Below are 21,748 nucleotides of genomic sequence, written 5' to 3'. Positions count from 1 at the left end.
CTGGTCCCAGGTCAGTTAGGGGGAAACAGGGTCTATGGTACTATGGTAGTATGGTGATATTGTACTGGTTCCAGGTCAGTGAGGTTGACCAGGGTCTGTGGTACTATGGTACTATGGTAGTATGGTACTGGTCCCAGGTAAGTTAGGGGGAAACAGGGTCTGTGGTACTATGGTAGTATGGTGATATTGTACTGTTTCCAGGTGATTGAGGGTGACCAGGGTCTGTGGTACTATGGTACTATGGTAGTATGGTACTGTTTCCAGGTGAGTGAGGGTGACCAGGGTCTGTGGTACTATGGTACTATGGTAGTATGGTACTGGTCCCAGGTGAGTGAGGGTGACCAGGGTCTGTGGTACTATGGTACTATGGTAGTATGGTACTGTTTCCAGGTCAGAGAGGGTGACCAGGGTCTGTGGTACTATGGTACTATGGTAGTATGGTACTGTTTCCAGGTGAGTGAGGGTGACCAGGGTCTGTGGTACTATGGTAGTATGGTAGTATGGTACTGGTCCCAGGTGAGTGAGGGTGACCAGGGTCTGTGGTACTATGGTACTATGGTAGTATGGTACTGTTTCCAGGTGAGTGAGGTTGACCAGGGTCTGTGGTACTATGGTACTATGGTAGTATGGTACTGTTTCCAGGTGAGTGAGGGTGACCGGGGTCTGTGGTACTATGGTACTATGGTAGTATGGTACTGGTCCCAGGTCAGTGAGGGTGACCGGGGTCTGTGGTACTATGGTACTATGGTAGTATGGTACTGTTTCCAGGTGAGTGAGGGTGACCGGGGAGCTGGCGGGGCACTCACATGTGGCAGGCGTGGGGCAGGCTTCACAGGGCTTGTTCCAGGCCTTGCCTACGTTGTAGGCGCAGCAGCACATCTTCTTGGTCATGTTGAAGGTCAGCTCGTACTCACAGGTGTCGTTGAAGTTACGGTAGCACACACTCTTCCTCATGTCTGCGGGGATGCAGCGAGCGAAGAGGGGGTCGAAATTAGTTCTGTCCATGTGGTAGCGCAGGCAATAGGATTTAGACCGGAGTGTAGAAAATATGATGGAGGAGGAGCACGCTTTTCAATATATTTGTAACGATTTTTTAACTTTGGGCGGCGGAATGATCACAAAATTGGGGGAGGGATAGTGTGTGTGTTAGGGTGTGGGTGACACCCAGACAAAAAGTTCTGGGTTTGTCCTTCACTGACCGCAATGGCCGCAAGCCCGATCGATATGTCTGCATTGACTGTGAGTTGTCTGCCTCATACAAACTTCTTCATCCGTTGACAGACATCGTATTGACATGTGAACATCTATGTATGCATCTTGTGCCTTCTCACCCATGCAGTTGTTTCCTCCGTTGACCTGCATGTACTCGGGGGGGCACACGCAGGTGTAGTTGCCCAGGGTGTTGTAGCACGTCCCCGGCCCGCAGATCCCGACATGAGCGGTACACTCGTCGATATCTGCACAGAAGCACACGTTGTTGAAGGTTCAAGATCAAAGACAGCTGGAGCGGCTGTCACCTACCCACACAGGGTAAGTGAAGAATAACTTATTTTGAGGACACTTCGGCCAGCAAAATACTTGATAACATTTAAGAGCATGATCATGGGAAGATACAGGCAGCAAAGTTGCCAATAATATATTCAATGAGGCAATGGGTGAACATGATTCTTATAGGAAAGCGCTCACATTGTGGGTAGTACAAAGGTAACAAAGTAGAGTGGGATTGATCATTGGGGAGAATTAAGGATTGATCTTGGCTGAAGTCCTCTAAAACTTGATTTCGAGGATCAGGGACCTCACCTTCACAGATGCGGGTCTCTTCGTTCAGGTAGTAGCCGGCCGGACACTCGCACTGGAAGCTGCCGAAGGTGTTGACGCAGTTCCCTCCCTGACACAGGCCCGGCAGCTCCTGGCACTCATCGATGTCTGCGACACAAACGCACCACATTCAATGGTACCGAAGAATGCTTTGTTACTGGTGTTAGTGCTGCTGCTCCGAGCACCTAATGCTACTGTCGCTAGTGCCACGAGAGGTGTTTACCTTCCAGGATGACTGTGATGGGGTTGGGTCTGAATCCCTCTCCGCCCGGACATAGGGTCTTGTACTCCGCTACAGAAGAGAAAGATGGACGCAAATTAAACTTTGAGATCTATATGAGTAAGCCTTAACACAACACTTTGACTGTGTGAACGCCGATTTTCAACATTGAGCCACAGAGCAACAGTTTTTCTTGAGTCATATATGATTTCATATCACTTCAATTCTATGAATAATAATAATAATAATAATAATACATTTAATTTGAAGGCACCTTTCTCGGCACACAAGGACACCGTACAAATGTACACAAAAGTAATTCAAACGAAACAACGATAAGATAATGAAAAAACGAATAACGATAGAAACGGTAGCAGCAACAGTAATGGTAATAATATCAATGGCATGCTAGGACAGCGCTTGTTCTCATGAGGTACGCACTGGAGTTGGGGGCGGGGCACATTTCACAGGGGTTTCCCCAGGCTCCTCCCAGAGAGCAGCAGCAGGAGGCTCGGGTCACGCCCACGCCGATCTCGGCGCTGCAGGAGATGCCCCCGTCGCCACGGCCCAGCGTGTCCAGGAAGCAGTTGCCCATGCGCGTGTCTGGAACAAACGCACCACAACGTCAAGCAGGCGTCACGGGAGAGACCATGACCTGGACGTGATTGTTACCGGCTGGTTAGAGAGAGTTAGCCACCATGTTCCCTATTAACATTTACATGTACCTACATCTGTCAGAAGAAGGTGAAACAATATATTTCTGACGGTACACTAAAGATGTTCATAAAAACAAGGGCCAAGCACTAACAATTGTCAGGTTAACCCCATCCCCGTATACAACAAAAATAGCTAGGATAGGATAATTAACAGTGGGTCTACATAACATGACGTCCACTGGTTTACAGTAAAAGCCTGCTGTGGTCGTCTCAAACCAAGTGAAGGGGGTTGTAGACATCAAGGCGATACACCTTGACATAAGTACTGACTCTTTGCAAACACTGGGTGTATCAGTCAGAGTGAGATACTTGGAGAATAACAGAGATGCCAGTAATAATTAAGTGAGGCTCATGGGTTGAGTACATCCTTTCCTTTCACTTTGTTTTCAGAAAAATAAGCTCTTGAGAGGCTGAAACCCAACTCACCCACACAACCCACTCCGGTGGGGTTCAGCTCAAAGTCGGTCGGACAGTTACACAGGTAGCTCCCGGGGGTGTTGACGCAAAGACCGTTGATGCAGTTCACTGGGTGTGCGCATTCATTGATGTCTGTGACACAAACACACACACACGCACACATAGCTTAGCTTATACTCTGCATTGAAGTTTGCCCTAAAACAAAGTGACTCTTGTTTATGCGGCCACATCAGCCCAGCCTCACAGGCTCGCTGCGCAGCCCGCAGGATACGAAGGTGAGGCTGCAACAAGAGTGAGTTATGAGAGGAATAAAGTGACAGCTAATGCAGATACATCACGCTCGCTAGCGTCTGATGGATATATAATTGTTGCCAATCATTACTGTGAATGATTAGCGGGCGTGGAGGCTGTGTTGGCCAAACGGGACACATAAATACAAACGACATTGCCTTCGTCAAGGTTGTGCGATGTCTATTAGATGCTCCTTCTGATTTACCGATGTTGTTCAGCGGCTGTCCGAGCGGATTACAATTTCTGTCCCTTCGTAGATGCCCCCTTACAGGAGCAGCTCTGTTGTGTTTATGCAGTTCTAAATATACTATCTTAGAGCGTCTCAGGTAGGACAGGTTTACTGTTTTTTAGAAATAAATAAGCTAAAGAGGGGTAAATGGATACGCCGAAAAAAAACTCAAGTCTGACATGATTTGATTAGCGGGCAGCCTGTTTGAGTTATGGCCCTCAATGGGTCAAGGCTAAAGAATCCTGAGGAACTCGGCGGTACGTACCAGTACAATTACCGCCACTGCGGTCCAGCTCGTAGCCGTCGTCACACACACATCGGAACATGCCCGGAATGTTCTGGCACTGTCCGAACACGCAGATGTTCTGGAAGTTACACTCGTCAATGTCTGGAGAGGAGGAGGTGGAAGTTAGGGTCACTTGTAAAGAACAGTGTAGAAATTGTAGTGCAAAAACAGTAAGGATAGAAGGGTGAATATGAAATGAATATGAACGTTTGGTCAAAATGTGAGCAAAACTTGAACGATTATGAATGTATTTGGATGTCGTATAGTTATTCTAATGGCGGTGTGTTCATTGGCTCCAACTTGGAGGTGAAATGTTTTGGTTGTTCTGTCGCCGTGCGTCTGCCAAGCCGTCTGGCCGCCAGTGTGATGGAGCTCTGTACCCTGGCAGGCCTTGCTGTCCTCAGTGGGAGTGAAGCCCATCTCACACTCGCAGCGGTAGCCACCCGGCGCGTTCAGACACTGGCCGTTCTCACACAGGTTCACGTTGTCCGCACATTCGTCCATGTCTGGGCAGGGAGGGTCACAAGGTTGGTTGTGGGATTTTAAACACAGTTGCCAACTTTTTTGAACAATGAATGTTTCCTGCTTGCAATGAGGGATTGTTAATCAGTGACTGAGAAAAAAAAAAAAACGGCAGAGATAAGAGCTGAGAAGGGTGATTCATTATATTTAAATCTAGTCATTTCAATAAAATAGAATATAATCAAATCTACAATAATTAAAATTAATCTAATTTTTATTTGATTTCATTCAGGTCTTGTTCATTTCATTTAATTTCATCTCATTTCATTTAATTCCATTTGATTCCACTAAACCTCATTGAACTCTAGTGTAAAGGTTGTGTGACGTCCAGGCCGTACCTGAGCAGGAGAAGCCGTCGCCGTTGAAGCCCTCCTTGCAGGTACAGCGGTAGGATCCAGGTGTGTTGTTGCAGTCCGCGTTGGGGTTGCAGTTGTGTTCTTCTGCAGAGCACTCATCGTGGTCTGGGGAACGAGAACACCCAAGGTACACGCTTAGTTTCATCTTTAGCAGAAACACAATTTCAAATTCTCATTCCACGTCATGACAAAGCAGTATCAAATCTGTTTCCAACGCAAAGGGTAAAACTCAAATGAGTATGTTAAGAGTTTAGGAAATGAACCAGGGCAGTTCAAATCAGATCAGCGATCAAATGTTTTCCTTGTAGTCGACCGACATGTTAGGACAACATTCACATAATGTTGATGTCACCTTCACTGGAACCGGTTCCATTCCATGGCCGTGGTCCCCATGACCTGTGGAGGTACGGGGGTTCTGCCTCTCAGCGTAGGGGCGACTTACCCACACACTTGATGCCGTCTCCCAGCCAACCGTCTCTGCAGCGACACTTGAAGCTCCCGGGGGAGTTGACGCAGGCCGCGTTCATGTCGCAGTTATGTGCTCCGATTTCGCACTCGTCGATGTCTGATGGGAGGTGGGAGCATAAGGACACTCATTCACACTTGGCACAGCTTTCAAGGGGTTTTCTGGCTTTTTCTGTGTTCAAGTCGTTTTTAATGAGTGATGTGATTCTTGAGAGGCATTTGAGTTTTTAAAAAGGAATCTATATAGACAACGTCAACGTTTTAAATGCAATACAATATAATAAGACACTTGTCACCTGCAGAATAAATCTTTAGTCATAGAAAGCACAATGCCTCGGTGTGTGTGTGTGTGTGTGTGTGTGTGTGTGTGTGTGTGTGTGTGTGTGTGTGTGTGTGTGTGTGTGTGTGTGTGTGTGTGTGTGTGTGTGTGTGTGTGTGTGTGTGTGTGCCCCACGTACCTGTACAGCCTGTCGATCCCTTCTTGACAAAGTACCCCAGCTGACAGTGGCAGATGAAGGAGCCCTTGGTGTTCTCGCAGTCGCCATGGAGACAGATGTTTGGGTTGAGGTCACACTCGTTCACATCTGGACAGATGGGAAGGAGCGCACGCCATACGTGTTACCGTACCTCAAAAGCGTTTTTTTTTATTTGACAGCGAAACAGGACAGTGAAACAAACAGCGATCACACCACACAAGTCCCCTGTTAATAATCATCAATCAATAATCAATAATCAATGGTTGATCGGGCGCGTACCGATACAGGTCCTCATGTCCATGGAGGCCATGAAGCCATCGTAGCAGAGGCAGCGGTACTCCCCCGGGATGTTGGTGCACTGGCCTCCGTCACAGATGTCCGGGTTCTCCTCGCACTCGTCGATGTCTAAACGGTACGGTCGTCATGGTACCGTCATTGGAGAACAGTGGACCCCAGACAAATATTTACCTTATTGCAATGTTTTATTTGTTTTTTTGCCCCCAGTTATTTGGTGTATGGACCTCATCCCGACCTTATCTAATCAATGTATAGATATAACAGCAATGGACTGCATGATATCCATCTGTCGGTACTTTTTCCTTAATGACCAACTATTTGTCATTCCATCATTTGCACACTAAAAACTCAAACCCGATTTTTCCTGCGGGTTCGGCCGAGGTTTAACCCAGCCACGGAGGACAGGGCCCTCGTCAGTACAGATGTTCAACAGCGTTCCTCTTCATGGGAGGTGCACATGGCGATCGGGGTCGGTGCTGACTTCTGATCTGTTACCTGCGCAGGTTCGAAGGTCGGGCATGAGGGCGTAGCCTTCGCTGCAGCTGCACTCGTAGCTCCCCTCGGAGTTGGTGCAGTGGGTGTCACAGCCCCCGTTCATGATGGTACACTCGTCGATGTCTGGAGGAACAACCACACATCCGCTCATGAACACACTCCTGAACGCAATTGTTATAAACACAACAACGTACCAACTTCTCACCTTCGAGAAGTTTGTGACAGAGTTTGAGACTACATGTCTGGCGTGTCTTATCGCGGCACACAAAATAGTGTTCTGTTTGAATGTGGGCGGAGCCACTCACCGACGCAGCCCTGTCTGTCAGGCGTGGCCTGGTACCCGGTGTCGCAGGAGCACTGGTAGGTTCCCACCATGTTGACACAGTGGCCGTTCCTGCACAGGTTCTCACTCAGCTGGCACTCGTTCACATCTGGAGGGAGAGACACACGCGCACGCACAGACACACACACACACACATACACGCGCGTGCACACACATACATGAACACACACGCACACACATGCACACACACGCACACAAACGTACGCACACACCCTTCTCATCAATCATGTCTTATCTTTTTCTGTGTTTTCAAAGCGAACGATGTAGTGTGAAGCAACACAATGGGATGTTTTGGAGGTCACCAGCAAAAGATGTATAGAACATGATGGATCTGTTCAAACATCTGCTGTTCCTACACTTGAGAATAGAATAAATAAGACGGCAATTCTATACTACACTATATTTTACTGCATACTGTAGTAAAAGTTCATAACCTCATTCATTTGAGGAGTCGACACTTCTTAAAGATGGATTCCAGATGAGTAAGCAACATTTTTTTAGCTGTGTGTCTTTGTGAATTTGTTGTGTGTATATGTGTATGTGTGTGTGTGAGAGAGAGAGCGAGAGAGAGAGCGAGAGCGAGAGAGAGAAAGAGAGAGAGAGAGAGAGAGAGAGAGAGAGAGAGAGAGAGAGAGAGAGAGGACAGAGAGAGAGAGAGAGAGAGAGAGAGAGAGAAAGAGAGAGAGAGAGAGAGACTGATTTATGACCCACCTTCACAGACGGAACCATCGGTGCTGAGAGAGTGTCCAGGGGGACACTCACAATCGTAACTCCCCTCGTTGTTCAGACAAGTTCCTCCCCGGCACAGCAGGGGATTCCTCTCGCACTCATCAATGTCTGAGGAGGGGAGAGAGAGAGAGAGAGAGAGAGAGAGAGAGATAGAGGGAGAGAGAGAGAGAGATAGAGAGAGAGAGAGAGAGAGAGAGGGGGGGGGGGGGGGGAGTGGGGTTGCACGGAGGAAAAACAGATAAGATGACCAAGATGAAGGGAGAGATAAATTAGAGAGGCCAAGAGGTACGTGACCATTCAAGATAGAGACCTTTAAAAAGTTGCTGAAATGAGCTCTTACAGTAGTTCTCTGTTGCATTAAGTTAGGTAGCAATAGTTAATTCATGTTTTTGTATATGTGTGTGTGTGTGTGTGTGGGTATGCTTAGGTATATGTACATTTGTTTGCTTTTAGAATACATATGTTTGTAATTGTTAGTCTTCATATGCGAAAATGCGTCTGTGTGTATGTATGTGTGCGTACTTTGTGTATGTATTTGTGTGTACTTTGTGTATGTATCTGTGTGTGTGTACTTTGCACATGTATGTATATGTGTGCGTGTATGTATGTGTGTGGGTGCTGTGTATGTATACAATATACTGTGTGGTAATATGTGTGTACGATGTTTGTGTGTGTTGTGTTCTCCGACTCACCCATGCAGTTCTTCATCATCATGAAGCCGCTCTCGTAGCCGTCGAAGCACTCGCACTCGAAGCTGCCCGGCGTGTTGACGCAGGCGCCGTGTCCGCACAGGTCCGGGGAGATCCGGCACTCGTCGATATCTGAGGAACGGCCGGACTGATGAGCGGCAGTTCTTAACGAGCACCAGCTCTTAACGAGCACACTCCAATTAGGATTGCAGGCAGGCGAGTGTGTGTGTGTGGGGGGGGGGGGGGGGGGGGGAGGTCTGAGCGTTTTTCATGCCACGCTGAACTCCCCCCCCCCCCCCCCCCCCCGGGGAGATCCTGATGGCCCAGGACCCAGCAGATATTTGGTCCATCATCATAATCATCAGTACCGCGTCCCAAACGATAATTAACAAAATAATTATAGTTTCTCTATGCTATTCAGTATTCCCTTTTTCAGGCCTCAAACAAACAAATCAAATAGAAGTGAAAGCATAAAGGCACGTAGGTCTTCAGAGCGAGGAGAGAGACTCCTGCGTCCCCTCGCTCCCTACGCTTTGGGTTCAGTGTCTCGGTACCTGTGCAGTTCCTCTCCTCGGCGGTGAGGGCGAAGCCACTGCTGCAGCGGCACTTGAAGCTGCCGATGGTGTTCCGGCAGCTTCCATGAGTACACAGACCCTGGAACACCTTGCACTCGTTCACGTCTGGAGAGAGAGAGAGAGAGAGAGAGAGAGAGAAAGAGAGAGAGAGAGAGTGAGAGAGAGAGAGAGTGAGATAGACAGAGAGAGAGAGGGGGGCAGGGGGGAAGGACAGGGAGAGAGAGAGAGAGAGAGAGAGAGAGAGAGAGAGAAAGAGAGAGAGAGAGAGAGAGAGAGAGTGGAGGGGAAGGACAGGGAGAGAGAGAGAGAGAGAGAGATAGACAGAGAGAGAGAGGGGGCGGGGGGAAGGACAGGGAGAGAGAGAGAGAGAGAGAGAGAGAGAGAGTGGAGGGGAAGGACAGGGAGAGAGAGAGAGAGAGAGAGAGAGAGAGAGAGAGAGAGAGAGAGAGAGAGATAGAGTGGAGGGGAAGGACAGGGAGAGAGAGAGAGATTTATAGACAGAGAGCGAGACAGAGATGGATGGGTTAAAAAAAGCCAAATCGTTTTTAAACTGTTGCACACTCGAAGCTCCTGGGAGTGTTTTGCGTCCAGGTGGATTCCTGACTAATGGTCACAGAAACAGGCCTGTTGACAGGGTAGGGTGTGGGTACGCGTGCATGTTGTGAAACGAGGAGAATAAGCAACACACATTGCTCAGTGAGGTCATGTAATTGCTGCCTTCACGGTCTCTAGGCTATGAATTGTAATCAAATTGCTTCAAGGAAACTTTGATGTAGACATAAACTTTTGTCCTCATTGATGACATGATGTCTTTACAAATGTCTCTCTTCCTTTATTTCTCTGTCTAACAACTGACTTGGAGTTAGATCATGTCTGCGGTCTACTTGTAGGCATTTTGGAGCCGGTCCTTAACAACAACATATCAGAATGAACTTGAAGTCACTGTTGGGATTTTTGCCTTGCATCATCATGAGACCAATCAATGTCCTTATTCGAACAATCTTTACTTCTACATCAGACACTGTGCATACGTGTCACTCGCACATCCTGTTATTCATTAGTCTATGTTAGTTGTTGTGTCTTGCATGTGAGCTCTATGTATTATTCCGAGTATAACCGTGTGTGTGCCACATTTCTGTGGACGCATCTGTTTTCTCTTTACTCTTATCTGCTAGCCCTGAAGATAGCGCTGTGATATTCCCTTTAACACACTTTATATATGCTTAATGTATCTCAATACACTTGGAATTTCTTCGGGTGATACTGCCTTGTGTCACATCGAGTGTCGTGGTGGACAAAAACGTCCACTCCTGACCAGTATTTCAGCATGTGATGCTGAATTCAGTTGATATTTTGGGAGTTTCTATTCGACAGATACATTTTATTTGATATTATATTTATTTTCAGGTACCTTTTAATTTTCATTTAATTTTTCATAATTTCTTTTATTTTATGTGATTTGTGTTGTTTTCATTATAATTTGTTAGCTGTTTGTGTATAGAAACTAGTCCGTCTTGTCGCTGCGGTATCACCCATTGTGATTCGTGAATATAAAGATAAAAAAAATCAATGAAGGGATTAAATTACCTTTGTAGAAGGGCCTCCCGGTGAGGATGTCCCCGCGGTTGGAGAAGCCGGGCCCCCGGGGGCAGATGGCGCTGTACTCGGGCGTGTGCGGTCTGGGGCACTCCTCGCAGTCGATGCCCCAGGCGGACCCTACCGAACAGCAGCACATGTCCACGCGGTATCGCCCCGGCAACGGCTCGCCACACTCGTCCTCGTGCCACTTCATGTAGCACTGCTCGCTGCGGACGTCTGCGCGCACACACACACAAACACACACACACACACACACACACACACACACACACACACACACACACACACAAACACACACACACGATGAACAGAGGTCAGGGGAGTGCTGAGAGAGGACGAAGAGGAGGAAGAGGCTGGCATGAAACTTGTTGGAATATAATTCTAAGAATTAAAGGTAGAGTAGGCAATTAAATATAGAAGCATTTTTTGGTCCTATTTACATAAAAAAAACGGTCTACCTGTCTGTCTTCTTACCCACCCAGCTACCTGCGCGCACTCACTCTGCCCGTGATGCTAATGTTAGCGAGCTAGTCCCATGTTTTGGGGGAGTGGCTTTTGAGGGAGGCCCGAAGTTATGGGTGGGATTTTTTCGTTAGATCGTTTCGTTAGCCTACCCTAGCTTTAAGCAATAACAACTTTTGTCTACAGCAGCAATAACAAAGAACAGATCTGATGTTGTCATGGTCTGGGTTGAGAGTGTGTATTAGTTTTCCACCCATGCACTGAATCAGGTGCGTCAATCACCCGCTGTAGCTTTTGAAGTTCTGAGCTAATTAGCGACAGCAGCTGGGGTCCGCCTAAACAGAGGAGAGATGGCCCCAGAGCGTCCTTACCTGGAACAACCAGCTCTTTTTATTTTTCAACCGGTGTGCCTCTGTGTGTGGATGTGGGTATTTTTTTGTGTGTCTGAATGTGTGTGTGTGTGTGTGTGTGTGTGTGTCTGCGTGTGTGCATGTGTTGCGTCTGAATGAATGCATGTTTGTGTATGTGTGTGTCTTTATGTGCATGTGTTTGTGTGTTTGTATGTATGTACAGTATATGTGTGTGTGCATGTATTTATATGTGTGTGCGCGCCCGCGTGCGTGTGTGTATGCATGCGTGTATGTGTGTGTGCGGGTGTGTGTCTATGTGTGTGTGTGTGACTTTGCGTGTCTTACCAACGCAGGTGCGTCCGCTGCCGTCCAGGGTTAGCCCCTCGGCGCACTCGCAGCGGAAAGATCCCTGGGAGTTCACACAGCGGCCGTTGGTACACACGCCGGGGAACACCTCACACTCATTGATATCTGAGAGAGAGAGAGAGAGAGAGAGAGAGAGAGAGGGAGAGAGAGCGAGAGAGGGAGAGAGAGAGAGAGAGAGAGAGAGACAGATGTTACACACATTCAGATCTGGGAGAATTGTTCTAGAAACTCAGTCACTTCGGGTGAAAGTGTCCGCTGCAATGGTTGTATGTAAATGTGAAATGTTAAACATGTGAACTAGCTACACCCATGCATTGAGGACGCATGGAGACAAGTACAAACACATCACGGACAAATGAACGCTCTGTGATTGGCTGACTGCACTGATCACGTGACCGTGAATAGCTTACCTTCACAGGTGACTCCCTTCATACGGGCGAATCCTCTCGAACAAGCGGTATCTGATCGGTGAGGGGGAGGGTGGGGGGGGGATAGAAAGACGTAATGAATCATCCAGGAGCTACAAGACTTCGTATGCATGTTCAACGCCATATACTCATGAGTATACGCAGTCTGTAGTCTGGAGTACGGTACCGATCTCGCAGCGCTCGCACGGACTGCCCCAGGCCGCTCCCAGCGTGGAGCAGCATTCCGACTTCAGCGTGGCTCCGTTGATGTTGACCTCACAGCGGCCATCCTGGATGTTGAGCCAGCAGGTGCCCTTCATGCTGTCTGTGACGGGGCAAGAGAGTAAAGGCTTAGTTATAGTTGTACGTCGACCCGACGCAAGGGGGTTCCCGGACCCATTACGTCCTTGTGGGACCAGCTTGCGTTCACCGCAAGGGCCTTACGTGCGCTTCCCAAAAATTGTAACCTTGATTGGTCCGCTAACTTAAACCAGACGTAAACCCGATGCAGAACCAGAACAGGTTCACGACTCCGTCAAAGCAACTGCGTGGTCTTTGCGTTGCGTCAACGTCCAACCATAACTAAGCCTTAAGGGACATGATGAAGGTACGACACGTTGGCGAGGGCTTGGTTACCGAAAGGCTTTGTTTCGTTACGTTAAAACAGCTTACTACTTTGCATTCCCTCCCAGAAAGCGTCACTATATTCCCATTACGCTCACAGCTTATTTTCCCAGAATGAGAGGCCCACCCAAACATGGAAAGCCCTCTCTGTTGTAATGCGGTCGCTGAGCGATGGGGCTTCAAAGCGGAACCACAACCGAAGTGGAGGCAGAGAGCCACGTCACTGACGCCGAGCCAGCTCATACATTATGGATGTGTCTCCATATAATAACTCATAACTCCTAACAGTGCCATCTGTATTCTCACCATCTCTCTCAAAAGACTGAGAGACCACCGCCCCAAGAATTCTTTCTGCTTTGTTTCTGCCCTGCTACAGTCTAACAAACGTTTTAGACCTAGGGAATACATACCAAAAAACTAGAACTTAGTTCTTTAGTTCAAATGAGAGATACCCCTCCCTGGGTCCTATAACGACCATGTAGATGTATTCATCTCATGAATTATGCAGTTCTCTGGCAGCTCTCATCCCATCTGAAGATGAGCATATCTTTGGATGGCCGGGGTAAACTTGGACCGGCTGCGTGTTTGAGTTCCCTCTCACACGTTGACTACAAAGTCAGCCTTAAGGGCTTTGGGGAAACTCACTCTAAATCATAACCCGAGTCTTGAATCATCTGCTATTGTTACATCACACACAAACAAGCACCCTGTCCGCACACGCACAAACACACACTACGCATCATCCTCCGACGGTTTTGTCCTCATTTTGGTCAGGCGTCTGGTGAGGACAGCTTGTGGCGCGGGGCCTTACCCACGCAGATGGTGTTGGTGGAGTCCAGCTTGCTGCCGTGGGAGCACTCGCAGTTGAAGGACCCGGCCACGTTGCGACACCCTCCGTTGATACAGGGGCTGGATTCACACTCGTTGATGTCTGATGTCGTTTGAGGAGGACACACACGCACACACACGGACACACACACACACACACATAGAGCACATACACACGTACACACACAGACACACACACACACATACACGCACACAAACACACACACACACACACACAGATATTAATGGTCGGGGCTGAGATGATCACTTCAAACATGGATTCTCTAGCTACATATTCATGTATATATGAATATGTTTATTGGGAATATCACTACACTGTGTGTGTGTGTGTGTGTGTGTGTGTGTTTGTGTGTGTGTGTGTGTGTGTGTGTGTGTGTGTGTGTGTGTGTGTGTGTGTGCGTGCGTGCGTGCGTGCATGTTTGAGTGTGAATACGTTTGTCCATATATAAGGCATCTCAGAGCTGGTTGTAGATACTTGGTTTTGTGTGTGTGTTTGTAGCAGTAGTACTATTGTGTGACTGTATGGGTATTCTAGCATGTATCCATATTACTAACGCATGTGCTGTCTTAGCATGCGTGTGGGGAACGGACTCACCTTCGCAGGTCTCGGACTCGGGTTTAAAGACGAAGCCCTTTGGACAGGAGCAGGTGTAGGAGCCGGGGGTGTTCCTGCACAAGCCGTTGTCACACAGCAGACGGTTCACCAGGCACTCGTTGATGTCTGTGGTAGAGAGAGAGAGTGGGAGAGAGAGAGAGAGAGAGAGCGATAGAGGATGGGAGAGAGAGTGGGAGAGAGAGATGTAGATTGGGGGGAGAGAGAAGGAAAGAAAGAGAGAGAGTTGGAGAGAGAGAGAGAGAGAGAGAGAGAGAGAGAGTGAGAGAGAGAGAGAGAGAGAGAGATAGAGGATGGGAGAGAGAGTGGGAGAGAGAGAAGGAGAGAGAGATGGAGAGAGAGAGAGAGAGAGAGAGAGAGTGAGAGAGAGCGAGAGATAGAGGATGGGAGAGAGAGTGGGAGAGAGAGAAGGAGAGAGAGATGGAGAGAGAGAGAGAGAGAGAGAGAGAGAGAGAGAGAGAGAGAGAGAGGGAGAGAGAGGGAGAGAGGGGGAGAGAGGGGGAGAAAGTGGGAGGGTGAGTGGGAGGGAGAGGGGGAGGGAGGGAGAGAGAGGGAGAGATGGGGAGTGAGAGAGAAAGTAAGAGTAGTTTAGTATCGTACAGCATCACGCTGAATCCTGTTTGTCATTGTGCGGCGGTACGACGAGGAGAATTCACTTCTTATCTTCCCGCGGATACATCATAACCATAATGTCCTCTCGGTTCGGGAGAGAACGGCAGCACATCACTTCAGAACACCTCTAGCGCTCAGCTCTTAATTCCCCACCTCCAAAAAGAGTTGCTTGACTTTGAAACTGGGGATGACGGTCCCCTGCAGAACTCCATGATTAACACAGGGGGGGGTTTATCGGTCTGCCGTTACAACAAGGAGAAAGTCCTGCAAAATATATCACAGCTCTCACTTTACCTACACACCCTATAACAGAAAGGGATCTGTAGTCTTAAGGCGTGGACTTGTGCTGAACAACAGGGTTCAGAGGGAGACGGACCATCTGACTCATCTTTAGTGTGTTCTTTAGCCTGTAGTGTGGTTTAGGGGTGTTTAGTCTCTTCTACAGCCCACTAACCCACACAGTTCTTAGTCTGTCCCCTGCAGTGTGTCCGGTGTTTAGTCTGTTTTACAAACCACTCACCCACATAATTCTTAGTCTATCCCCTGTAGTGTGTCAGGTGTTTAGTGTCTTCTGCAGCCCACTAACCACCACAGTTCTTAGTCTGTCCCCTGTAGAGTGTCAGATGTTTAGTCTCTTCTACAGCCCACTAACCACCACAGTTCTTAGTCTGTCCCCTGTAGAGTGTCAGGTGTTTAGTCTCTTTTACAGCCCACTAACCAACACAGTTCTTAGTCTGTCCCCTGCAGTGTGTCAGGTGTTTAGTCTCTTCTGTAGCCCACTCACCAACACAGTTCTTTCCGCTGGTGTCAGACTCGTAGCCGATGTTACAGATACAGCGGTAGCTTCCCCTCAGGTTCTCACACATGCCGTTCTGACAGATGTCCGGGTCCAGGGCGCACTCATTGATGTCTAGTGGAGAGAAATATCATCGGTTATCAAAACAATACTACAAAGAACTATTAGTATTTCTGCCACGACTGCAACTACTACTACTATGACGACTACAACTACTTTAATACTACTAATTATACTACTTCTACTTACTACTAATTTTACTACTACTATACTACTACTATTACTATACTACATAATAGTGCTAACAATAATAATAATATTCATTAACCATGATAGCATGATTTCATAGTGGTATGTTCCTGGAGTCTTTCTCACCTCTGCCATCAGCTGTGATGCCAATTCCACTGCTGCAGACTGCCTGGAACTCAGCTGGAGAGATAACATCATCAAATTAAAATTAAAACCAAAATCCAATCCAATCTGAGGTTCAAGGCCACCTCTGTGTCCTTAAAGGAAAGCCAAACACTAAAACTTATTATGCATGAAATGGGATGGGTAACATAGTAGGGCTACAGACAGATCCTTGGCCAAATCTTGAGATATAATAGGTTACAATGTAAATATGGACTCAAATTTCCCTCTCCGGGTATAATGATGAAGATGATGGTATTATGAATACTTGTCCAAGAATGCCAAAGCCTGAATAGGAACATACCTAAAATAATTATAATTGTCCAACAGAGGTCCCGGCTGTGTGTTGCACTTCCTGGCCCTACAAATACTACTAAGCACTGTGTAGCATCTTATCCTAGCTATCTTCGTTTTATACGGGGAATGGGTTAACCTAACAATTGTTAGTGCTCGGCACTTGGTTCTATGAACATCCTTACCGCACTGACAGCCATATAGTGTTTCTCTTTCTTCTGACAAATGTACAAATTGTAAGTCGCTTTGGATAAAAGCCCCGAATGCCCTTAATGTAAAAGTGTCTCCCTGAAGGGCGTCCCCCACCCCACACACACCTGAGGTCCTGGCCGGGCAGGGGTGGCAGGGCTCTCCGAAGCCGTGTTCGGGGTTGGCGCAGCAGCACTCTGACTTGGTCACGGCCCCGGGGAATGGCCGGGAGCAGGTGCCCATCTTGATGGCGCCGTAGCAGGTGGTCCTCATGTGCGTGTCCACGCACACGCGGCCGTCCACGCCGATGGCCAGGCCCGGCGGGCACTCGCAGCGGAAGGAGCCCTCGCCGTTGATGCAGCGGCCGTTCATGCAGATGCCAGGGGTCTGGCACTCGTCGATGTCTGGTGAGGGGGCCGGCAGGTGCCGCAGAGCGTTGAAGCTGCGGTTTATTTCTATAGGTGAAGCACCGACTGGAGCCACTAGAGGCTGCTGACGTGAAGATGTACATGGTGCTGGTTTTACCTCTTAAGCTCCATCCTATTTTTAATTGTCTAATTTGTCTAATTAATATGCTTGGTGTTTGAGTTGTGTTTGGTGTGTGTAGAAATGACTTATATGTGCTTGTAGCGGAGTTTCTCATGTTTCATTTGATATGACTATTTCTACATTATAAGGGCAGTGTTGTACGCCTTTTGCTGCGCGAGTGATCGCGGTTTTCCCAAATCTGGGGAACCTCGAGTTTAAGAGGTTAAAACCGAGAATGTACTCGATTCGTTCCTTTCACTGTTCTATTGAGTTCTCTTTTATACAATAATAGCATAGGGATTTTTTTAAATATATTTTAGAAAGCACAGGAATAATTATAGGATCATACACAAATGGCTTCACCAATTTCTCTTGAACTCACTATGCTAACTATTTGTAGGTCTTGTGTAAAACCCTCTTACCACCACCCTCCACGTTATGTGAACACAGCATCATGCCATCATCGTCATCACGTACCTGTGCAATAGCGTCCGTTGGGAGCCAGGGCGAAGCCGGGTTTGCAGATGCACTTGAAGCTGCCGTCCTCGTTGATGCACATCCCGTTCAGGCACATGTTGGTGGTGGCACACTCGTCGTGGTCTAGAGAGGAAGGGGACAGGACCGGCGTTAGACCTGCGCGCCCTGCCTACACACACACACACACACACTCCTGGGATCTACTCTGCCCTCTCACGCACACACACACACACACACACACACACACACACACACACGCAGATTCAGGCGCGCACACACACGCACGCAAATGCACACACACGCGAACACACACGCAGATGCAGGATCAAACACACACACACACAAACTGGCATCGATTAAACTGCCAAAAATGAATAAAAAGGATTTGGATGGTTTAGAGGGAGAGTGGCCGTGTGTCTCTTTGGGTGCAACCAGAGGTCTCACCGATGCAGTTCTTCTGGTCAGTGGTGAGCTCAAAGCCAGCGTTGCAGATGCACTGGAAACTCCCCTCGGTGTTGACACAGCGTCCATTGCGACACATCACCCCGTTCACCATGCACTCGTCGGTGTCTGAGGGCAGGGGAAGAAGAAGGTGTGAAAGGCCATTTGATCACTTCTCCTCGCTGCCGTCAGTAGGTTGCATGGAGCAGCGTACGTGGACGAAGATCATGAAGGGGAATCAAACCGGCACTGACCAAGGCAGGCCAGCTTGGTGGCCGTGGCGTGGTAGCCCTCGTGGCATTTGCAGTGGTACGACCCGGGGGTGTTGACACAGTCGCCCTTGATGCATGGGTTGCTCACACACTCGTCATCGTCTGCTTAGAGGAGAGACACAGGGACCACGGACGCAGAAGTGTTGCAGTTTTGATCATGTATACGTTTAATTGATTATCGATCAATTTAACACGCATAACCATGTTTAACTCTTTCACCATGAAAATGAAAATGCGTTCACGGTGAAGTACAAGTTGTACTTCATCCAACACATGCAACAGAAAGCCTTTATGGCTCGCTTTAAATTCCCCACATGAACGACAGATGGCAGTGCAGTACAAGTCATTAAGACCTCTGCGTTGGACAGCTTCTAGGTATGGATTTCTTGTCTGTATATGTGCATGTGCGTGTCTTACCGATGCACTCTCCGCGCACGTCCTGCCTGTAGCCGATGTTACACTCGCAGCGGTAGCTGGCCGGCGTCAGCATGCAGCGTCCGTTCAGACACAGGTTGGTGAAGTGTTTGCACACGTCGATGGTGTCGTTCTGCGTGGAAGTGCCTGATGGGAGAAGAAGAATTACGTTAATATACAACAAGAAAACAAATCTCTTTTGAAATTTTTATATACTGCTTTTAGAAATTTTTGGCATATTCATACACATATTATAGACATATTTGTGCTTTTGCATGACTTAATTCCTCAGTTAAAATTTTTATCTGCATTTTAAATTACATTGAGGGCATTTATCTTTTTAGCTTTTATCCAAAGCGACTTACAATAAGTACATTTGTCAGAAGAAAGATAAACAACAATCTGTCGCTGTCGCTTAAGTAAGAATGTTTATGGACCAAGTGTCCAGCACTAAAAATTGCAGGGTTAACCCTTTTATTTATTATTTATTAATGTATTAAGCAAAGTATGACTCAATAACATTAAAAAAAGTCCAGTTGAGCATCGAGGGCTAATCCCGCCTCCCTCCGGAGAATCCCTCACCGATGTTGTGCAGGGTCAGAAGTCCCCCGCCTCCGTTCCCGTTAAATCCTCCGCCGTTCCCGTTAAATCCTCCTCCGTTCCCTCCGATGCCTCCACCTCCCGTTCCGCCTCCGTTGCCGCCGTTGCCGTTGGGGTACTTGTAGCCGTAGTTGTAGTTTCCGTTGGGGAACTGCCCGTTGGGGGCATGGCCGTTGGGGTACCCGTTGGGGAAGCCGTGGCCCTGGTAGGGGATGCCGGCGATGCACAGGTGTCTGAACTCGTCTGCGGAGAGAGGTCAGAGGTCAAATGGACAGAAACATAAAAGAGAAAAAAAAAGAGACTCAGATCAGGCCTCGGGGGAACATGAAGTTGTGACAGCTAAACGGACACGGCTTGTTCTTTTGTTTGTCAACAAGCCGGGGGAAAGTGCAAAGCGTGTCGTTTTTGTATCGGCTGACTACGACGTATCAGGGAAGGAATTACGCACGCACACACACACACACACACACAGGGAGCCCCGGTGTAGTAAGGCTCCGAGGGGGGATTTTACATCTGCACGCAGCATAGCTGAGCGCCAACTTCACGGCGGAGTCAGAGGGTCACCAGGTTCACACCGAGTCTCTGAGATGACATCAGTCGGATGACGACGTCACGCTAATCAGTTACAGCGGCCGCTCCGCTCGGGATCAGCGCGTGCATGCATGAGGATACACAACGCACGCACGCACACACACACACACACACACAGACACACACACACACACACACACACACACACACACACACACAAACATTCATCTCAAGGTCTACATTGAAAGAGGATGGAAACCAAAACACAAATCCACGCCAACAATGAATCCTTGCAATTTATGTTGAGTCAGACATTTGGGAGTCATCTGTCTGACTCACGACTCAAGAATCCCTGTGTAGAATGAGACTTTCGAGTGTTTGTCTGTGTGTGCGCCTGTGTTTACACGCAGGTGTGCATGTGTGTGTCTATGTTTGTTTATATATGTATGTGGTTTTGTGTGCATGCGCGTCTGTGAGTCTGTTTGGATGTGTGTGTGTGTGCGTGCCCATGTCTGTTTGTGTGTTATTGTGCATGTATATATGCATCTGTGCATATATGCATGTGTGGGTCTACGACGCAACCGTGTTTATGTGTGCGTGTGTGTGTGTGTGTTTGTATGGGTTTGTGCAACCATGTCTGTTTGTGTGTCATTGTGCATGTTTATATGTATCTGTGCGTATGTGCGTCAGTGTCTTCGTGAAGTTGTTTATGTGTGTCTTTGTGTGTATGTATGTGTGTCTGCGTGAAGGTGTTTGTGTGTGCGTGTGTGTGCGTGTGTGTGTGTGTGCGTTTCTGTGTGTGTGTGTGTGTGTGTGTGTGTGTGTCTGCGTGAAGGTGTTTATGTGTGTGCGTGTGTGTGCGTGTGTGTGTGCGTTTCTGTGTGTGTGTGTGTGTGTGTGTGTGTGCGCGTGCGTGCGTGTGTGTGTGTGTGTGTGTGTGCGTGCGTGCGTTTCTGCGTGTGTGTGTGTGTGTGTGTGTGTGTGTGTGTGTGTGTGTGTGTGGTGTGTGTGTGTGTGTGTGTGTGTGTGTGTGCGCGTTTCTGTGTGTGTGTATGTGTGGGTATCTGAGCATGGGGGACACACTCACCGGAGCCTCTGACCGGGCACATCTCGGGGATCAGACTCAGGGCCCAGCAGCGCCCGTTGTCACAGCAACACTGCATCTTAGTGAACTGGCCGGTCTGCTCGGCCGCACAGCGGCCATTAGCCAGCGCAGAGAAACAGGTCCCTATACGCTGGTCTGGAGAGAGAGAGAGAGAGGGAGAGAGAGAGAGAGAGAGAGAGAGAGAGAGAGAGAGAGAGGGAGAGAGAGAGGGAGAGAGAGAGAGAGAGAGAGACAGAGAGAGAGACAGAGAGAGAAAGGGAGAGAGAGAGAGAGAGAGAGAGAGAGAAAAAGATGGAGAGAGAGAAAGAGATGGAGAGAGAGAGAGAGAGAGAGAGGAACAGTGGTTAAATTACAGTGAGACTGCTATCAGAACACACTCCAGATAGATGTATCCGTCCAAACGACTGACTTGAGAGACGGGGGCAAAAAGTGAGGGATGGCTGAGTTCAAGTTTTTTGATTCCTTTAACTTCATCTGAAAATGTTGAGCAGATTAGCAAATCCTCGTCCCTAAACGTGGCCCTGAGCAACACCAACGTGAATGCATGGGGGTGGTTATTGCGTCATTTTCTTTACAGCCCTCTCCTCCCTCAGAGGTCAGAGGTGAGACCGGTCCTTCCCATGGAAGCTGGGAAGGAGACCGCTTCATAGGCTGGGAACTTCCCAGAATGGCTCAGCGACTGGAGGCCCACATTGAGGCCTGATATTAGTTACAGTCTCCCAGGTCAGAGGTGGGGCAGGGGTGGGTAGGGGAGGCGGGTTGGAGGGGTAAAGAACGAGTGTACATTTTTGCGTGTGTGTGTGTGTGTGTGTGTCTGTGCGGGTGTGTGTGTATTCATCCATTCGCATCTCGGTGTGTGTCTGTGTGTGTTTGCGCGTGCGTGT

The 21,748-nt window shown here is 48.3% G+C and overlaps 1 protein-coding gene across 1 annotated transcript in view; it reads right to left on the bottom strand.

The window, feature by feature from the left end:
• fbn2b (fibrillin 2b) overlaps positions 1–20,979 on the bottom strand; it is a 41,665-nt gene extending 20,686 nt beyond the window's left edge. Inside the window, exons 1-32 of the mRNA XM_079739774.1 lie at positions 20,847–20,979; positions 19,211–19,471; positions 18,632–18,775; positions 18,197–18,316; positions 17,946–18,071; positions 17,502–17,624; positions 16,625–16,900; positions 15,978–16,031; positions 15,591–15,716; positions 14,177–14,302; positions 13,544–13,663; positions 12,296–12,433; positions 12,112–12,162; positions 11,681–11,806; positions 10,512–10,739; positions 8,904–9,029; positions 8,353–8,481; positions 7,643–7,768; positions 6,894–7,019; positions 6,589–6,711; positions 6,076–6,201; positions 5,779–5,904; positions 5,298–5,420; positions 4,838–4,960; positions 4,358–4,483; positions 3,957–4,079; positions 3,181–3,303; positions 2,480–2,641; positions 2,042–2,110; positions 1,801–1,926; positions 1,332–1,457; positions 807–956 (exon numbers count right to left, since the gene is read on the bottom strand). Of these exons, the coding sequence (XP_079595900.1) occupies positions 807–956; positions 1,332–1,457; positions 1,801–1,926; positions 2,042–2,110; positions 2,480–2,641; positions 3,181–3,303; positions 3,957–4,079; positions 4,358–4,483; positions 4,838–4,960; positions 5,298–5,420; positions 5,779–5,904; positions 6,076–6,201; positions 6,589–6,711; positions 6,894–7,019; positions 7,643–7,768; positions 8,353–8,481; positions 8,904–9,029; positions 10,512–10,739; positions 11,681–11,806; positions 12,112–12,162; positions 12,296–12,433; positions 13,544–13,663; positions 14,177–14,302; positions 15,591–15,716; positions 15,978–16,031; positions 16,625–16,900; positions 17,502–17,624; positions 17,946–18,071; positions 18,197–18,316; positions 18,632–18,775; positions 19,211–19,471; positions 20,847–20,922 (4,228 nt within the window). The 5' untranslated portion in view covers positions 20,923–20,979. The remainder of the gene's footprint in view (positions 1–806; positions 957–1,331; positions 1,458–1,800; positions 1,927–2,041; positions 2,111–2,479; positions 2,642–3,180; positions 3,304–3,956; positions 4,080–4,357; positions 4,484–4,837; positions 4,961–5,297; positions 5,421–5,778; positions 5,905–6,075; positions 6,202–6,588; positions 6,712–6,893; positions 7,020–7,642; positions 7,769–8,352; positions 8,482–8,903; positions 9,030–10,511; positions 10,740–11,680; positions 11,807–12,111; positions 12,163–12,295; positions 12,434–13,543; positions 13,664–14,176; positions 14,303–15,590; positions 15,717–15,977; positions 16,032–16,624; positions 16,901–17,501; positions 17,625–17,945; positions 18,072–18,196; positions 18,317–18,631; positions 18,776–19,210; positions 19,472–20,846) is intronic.
• Between the last annotated feature and the right edge of the window lie 769 nt (positions 20,980–21,748).

Source organism: Pollachius pollachius, assembly GCF_949987615.1.
Source record: "Pollachius pollachius genome assembly, chromosome: 7".
In the NCBI taxonomy this organism is placed as follows: domain Eukaryota; kingdom Metazoa; phylum Chordata; class Actinopteri; order Gadiformes; family Gadidae; genus Pollachius; species Pollachius pollachius.
Note: the sequence above shows the minus strand (reverse complement) of the source record. Positions and strands in the feature narration are given on the sequence as shown.